Consider the following 6,000-nt stretch of genomic DNA (forward strand, 5'->3'; position numbering starts at 1 on the left):
ATGACACTAAACTGGGAGGAATAATAGATACGCTGGAAGGTAGGGATAAGATACAGAAGGACATAAACAAATTAGAGGATTGGACCAAAAGAAATCTGATGAGATTCAACAAGGACAAGTCCAGAGTCTTGCACATAGGATGGAAGAATTCCATGCACTGCTACAGACTAGGGACCAAGTGGCTAGGCAGCAGTTCTGCAGAAAAGGACTTAGGGGTTACAGTGGACGAGAAGCTTGATATGAGTCAGTGTGCCCTTGTTGCCAAGAAGGCTAACGACATTTTGGGCTGTATAAGTAGGAGCATTGCCAGCAGATTGAGGGACGTGATCATTTCCCCTCTATTTGGCATTAGTGAAGCCTCATCTGGAGTAGTGTCCAGTTTTGGGCTCCACACTACAAGAAGGATGTAGAAAAATTAGAGTCTCCAGCAGAGGGCAAGAAAAATGATTAGAGGGCTGGAGTACATGACTTATGAGGAGAGGCTGAGGGAACTGGGATTATTTAGACTGCAAAAGAGAAGAATGAGAGGGGATTTGATAGCTGTTTTCAACTACCTGAAAGAGGGGTTCCAAAGAGGATGGATCTAGACTGTTCTCAGTGGTAGCAGATGACAGAACAAGGAGTAATGGTCTTAAGTTGCAGTGGGGGAAGTAGGAAAAACTTTTCACTAGGAGGGTGGTGAAGCACTGGAATGGGTTACCTAGGGAGTTAGTGGAATCTCCTTCCTTAGAGGTTTTTAAGGTCAGGCTTGACAAAGCCCTGGCTGGGATGATTTAATTAGGGCTTGGTCCTGCATTGAGCAGGGAGTTGGACTAGATGACCTCCTGAGGTCCCTTCCAACCCTGATATTCTGTGAAGATGTGCATGCAGGTGTGTGGGACCAGGCTCTGTGTTTCTGAAGGATTTACACAGATAGTTCACTCTTTCAATAATAATTGATATTCCTTTTGTGAACCGTCCCAGCATCCTGTGTTTTAATTGAACAAGGAAGACTATGTATTGTGATATTCCTTGTAATATCACTGGGCTTTGTAAAATATTGGCAGATGCTTGAATATATTCAGTAGTGACTTTTTTTTTTTCAGTTGCTGATAACCTGTCTTTAATTCCACTCTGAAGAGTGGATAAAAATCATGATTTAAAAAAAATTTTCATCAAAGTTTTTATTTCCATGTTGCTAGTTCTTTACTTTCTTCCCAACAGGTAGTCATAAAACACCTCCTTTAGCAATTTGTACTTGTTTCCTGATTGTTAGTGGAATTTCAGTTTTTCATAGATTTTCTGCTAAGAAGTTTCACGTTTTAGATCTGTGCTGAACGACAAGTCCAAGAGCTCGTTGTTTTTTTCCTGTGAGAACAACACTAAATTATTAAGCAAATATCCTGTGCTATCTTTATAGCAAACACTATTTTCTGATGTGTTGCAATTCCATAAATCAAGAAAACGGAAATAATTTGACCACACTATATTCTCCATTAGGAGTTGCTGTTTGAATTCACTGAGATTTGTGCTCCAAAGTCTCAAGTGTTTTGTAAATCTCACTCTTAATGCCTATCCAGGAGTTATAGGAGCCTAACTTTAGGCTCCAGATTTCAAAATCACGATAACTTTAATGTATTGGAAGTCTAAATATCTAACACTAAAGCAATATGCTTTTGACATGACACCAATCTAATGTAACTAATGAAGTTGTTGAATACAGTGTTAACCCTTGATGTGAATACTTATGCACGTGCTTAACTTCAAGCACATTGATAGTTCCATTGCTGTTAACAGGGTTATTCCATGTGAGTAAAGCTATATACCTGCTTAATTGTTGATCAGAGTCTAAATGTTCAATATTTTGTTTTTGCCTGTAGCAGTTTCTTTAAGTTTGAAGAAGACATCCGAACAGCAGTGGCATTTTAATTTTGTGTGTGTGTATGTGTGTGTACACACACACACACACACACACACACACACACACACACACACACACACACACACACACACACACACACACACACTTTAAAGTTGCAGTAGCCCAAAACTTCACATTACTTTTACAAAGCTTCAGTATGATGTAAATTATTCACTCCACCCTCGTTCTCTTTACAGAATATTTATACAAATTTGGAGTATTTAGCTTGAATTATTGGCAACCAAGAAGCCTTGGACCTAAAATGATTTTGTTTTTCTATTGCAATAATTCAGCCTTTGAAATGTTTACCTGAGATTGAAACAAGCATGGAAAGTTTAGGCCTCAAAGAATATCTAAACAGTTCAGAGTCTTGCTATAACCTTAACTGCAGACATTAGTGCAACCGCTAACTAGTAAGAGAGGGACATTACCTAAAATTGTTGCCAAGTAGTTTTTTTTAACCATTTTATTATAAATGAGTTATAAATTGCAGCAGGAAACATGGAATCAGAATGTTATCTGATTAGCAAATTACTATTGAAGCTTTTAACTATAACGCTGCCTTCATCCAGGCATGAAAGCTGCATTTGTGGCTTGCTTTGGCTAGTTGTTGGGAAAAGGTACAAACAAAGTGTTGTGATGAATCCATTTCCTTTAGCCAATTCTCTGCAGGGAGGTGGGGGGAAATTGCCACTTATGTTCAGTATTTTAGTTATGACTTTGTTTTTCAGGAAACACTTATTACCACTGTGGACTCTAATTCCAGGTATAGTATGGCTTGTAATGTCATAAATTAAAACTGAATGGTGCTTCATGGTTGCCCTTCCCTAATTCAATGAAGGAGGGGGGGGAAATACTGTTCAGTTCAAACTTCTAGCAAATAAGATGGTGGATATTAAGGGCTTATCAATGCAACGAAGTTAATTTGTAGTAAGATGAGTGAATTTAAAGCAAAAAGGCATTCCTGATGAACTCCTCTGTGTGGACACACTCATTCTAGAATAAAGAGCATTCACATAGGAATAACTAGGAATAACTTCCTGTGGAATCAAACCCTAGGAATGGATGACGTGAGGCTGTTGCCATATATAAATCCCAGATTTGCTCTCAAAACTCTCCAGGGCATCTTGTCATCTTACCATGAAGATTTTACACTTCATCTTGAAGTTAAGAGGTTACCTTGTTCTAGAGAGGAGCTGGTATGCTACTAATGCAGGAGCTGCTTGGTGATCTTACAAGTGCTGCTGCTGTCGCTAGCTACTCTGGATGTCTTATTGATAAGCATCAGCTGAGAAAAGTCTTTTTGCTATTGTTGCTGCATCTAAGTTAAATATAAAGAGGATTCTGGGCTAAACGTAGAGCAGCACATATAGTAGAATTTAAAAATGTGCACAAATGTTCTGGGCATTTCAACACAGTCCAGCCAGAACTTAATGCATTAATACTGTTCATTATATAAAGGAATCCTGTGACTCAAGAACCTTCAATTCCTCTATTGGAAGTGATGTGGAAGTACCAAAAGTTTTATTCGGAAAGCTTTCCTGTATCTGCTCTTCAATGGATGGCACAGTTCTGTGGTGACAAGCCATGGCCTTAAGTTTGACTGGAATCTTCTTGTTCTCCAATCAGCAAACTTATAAAAACTTTATTTCAAAGTCTAACAGTGGACACTATCATGTTGGCTGGCAAGAGCATATCACCAGCATTTAGTACTAGACTAACCTAAACACTCCCCCAGTCAAAGGCTCTTATCCTCATTTGAAGGGTGGAAAAGGAAGAGGTTACAAAGTAAACTTTATAAGCAATAAAATATCACATTTGTAATTTAGCAGCTGTTAGACATTGCCTGAAAATAATTCTCACTGATTCCTTCTAGTTGGTGGACCAGTTGGGTGATCCCAGCAATAGCAGCATTTATTGTGGCCATGATGTATCATTTCTACATGGCAGAGTAAGCATCCTACTGAGAACCAATACAAGGAGAGACTGATTTTGGAAAGAAAACAAAAGCCGTCTTAACCCACTACACTTCCTGACAAAAGAATAATAGCTGAAAAGAAATTTTAAAATTGAACTTTTCCAGATAACTTTCTGTTGTACACTTTCTTCTTAATGCTACCTTTTACTCACTGTTTAAGCGCCAAAGGTAGTGTGTATATTTGTATAACACTGTTTTATTCTCTAATGAACCATTTGAGATAACATTGATTTCTGTATTACAACAGACATGTATGTACCAGCCTGAAACTTGTAACATTGCTTCTTTAATGTTTGTTAAGGCTCTGTCTGAATTTAATATGAATCCTTCAGCCCTAAATAACTATGAAAACAGGTGGGCATGTGTCCATGAAAACACTGTTCATTTTACCTTTTACCCATAATCTTGTATTCTTTGCTTGCACTCTAGCACTGCTTTCAGATCAATTGTTTTTTCTTGCTACACAAAGAAACAAATTCCATTTTTAACCTTTATTTAAAAATAAAAGAGAGAAAGCTCTGTAGCAGTAGGTCTAAGGGTCTGTAAAGCTTGTAAACATACATAGTGTGTAGCCTGTACAATGTGTGGACCTACATGTCAGGCTGTACAATCGCCTACTTAAAAGAGCTTCCTGACATCTTTGTACCTAGGACTGGTACAGAGTGCTACCATAGAAAAGCCAGATTGCTTAATTCAGTTGCTCTTTAGAAAACCGTTACTGAAGCATAGTGAAAATGAAGCTTAGGATAATGTTTATATGAAGTGTCCCAATTATTTCCCTATCTATTTTGAAAAAAAAAAAACCATACAAATCAAGAGCTCTTTTATTGCTTCTGCCTTTTTGGGGAAAAATATTTTATGTAATTTCCACAACAGGTAATTTTTCTAAGTGGAGCAAAACATTGCTTTTTAGCAACCAGAGCTTTGTACGACATGACTATGACTTATCCTACAACTTGAGTCAAATCTTTAGGAAATCTTCAACTTAAAGCTATGGTTCCTAGTGACTGAAACTCATTGTCTAAAACTGCACTAATAACTCAGTTTACTGTGCTCCTTCTTAGTACTAAGGAAAAAAGGTAATGTACAACTTGTACTTATGAAATAACTCTTTGGGAGAGGAATCTTGCTGTTTGCGTTTTCTGGGGCAATGTTTTTAACTTCTGCTACTATATTTTTTATGTATTCGTATGCACAATATTCATGAATAAAAGCAAATCCCTGGTGTATCTTCCCATATTCCCATAAAATTGGATTTTCTGTCTCTCACGTGTATTAATTCCTACGCAGCAGATGAATTTTTCTCTGGGTATGTCTACACAGCAATGTAACAGTAGGATTAGTGGGCTTCAGTCAGCTAACTCGTGTCAGAATCCAGTGCTTGAGTGTCCACACTGGTTAACCTAGGTTAAGGATTTTCTCACCTGTGCTTGAACTTGGGGCTCTGGGTCCACACTGCATTGTACAGACCTGAATCAAAATAATCCTATCCAAGAGTGTCTAGTGCCCTGCACCCCACAGTGTCTTCCCTCCAGCTCTACAAATGGATTGCATTGTGGGGAAAATGTTTTCTAACTGATGGTGCTATTGATGGGACTCAGGTGCCAATAAGGAGCACATGAGTACGTAAACTGCATAATTAGCTCTTTTGGTGGCTGTCTCAGTAGAATGAGTGCAGTTTGAGATGACTTTATACTGAATTGCCATCTAATCTGAGGATTAGATTCTCCATTAGACTGAGTCACATGGGCAGGAAAATGCCTATGTGCACTTGTTCTGAGGATAATTAGGACATCCATATCCAGGGCTGTCACCCTATTACAGTGAAACTCTGCTATTCTTCTTTTTAAAAATGGGATATGCACTAAAGGTGGTTTGGTTTTGTTTTTAATTTGTCTGGTTTTAAGTTTAACACACATTGTGAATTTCACAGGAAAAAACCACTCCAGCCTGGCTGTGGCTGGTTACCATGAATCCCTAGGCCTTGGAGTGCAGTGTGCTCCAGCACTCCTCAGGGAGACAGCGGAAGAGGGACCAAGCAGCTGCCCTAAAGGGAGTATGAGCAGCAAACCTACTGGCTCACAACAGCTGCTGGAGAGATGACCTCTGACACCTTGGCAGT

General features: G+C 38.6%; 1 protein-coding gene across 1 annotated transcript in view; it reads left to right on the forward strand.

Annotated features, from left to right (window-relative positions):
- The window catches only part of LOC127045625 (cytochrome b5), a 33,079-nt gene extending 27,946 nt beyond the window's left edge, over positions 1–5,133 (forward strand). The window contains exons 4-5 of the mRNA XM_050941888.1: positions 2,632–2,666; positions 3,777–5,133. Coding sequence (XP_050797845.1) covers positions 2,632–2,666; positions 3,777–3,855 — 114 coding nt within the window. The 3' untranslated portion in view covers positions 3,856–5,133. The remainder of the gene's footprint in view (positions 1–2,631; positions 2,667–3,776) is intronic.
- Positions 5,134–6,000: the final 867 nt, after the last annotated feature.

This window comes from Gopherus flavomarginatus, chromosome 2 (genome assembly GCF_025201925.1).
Source record: "Gopherus flavomarginatus isolate rGopFla2 chromosome 2, rGopFla2.mat.asm, whole genome shotgun sequence".
NCBI classification, from domain to species: Eukaryota; Metazoa; Chordata; order Testudines; family Testudinidae; genus Gopherus; species Gopherus flavomarginatus.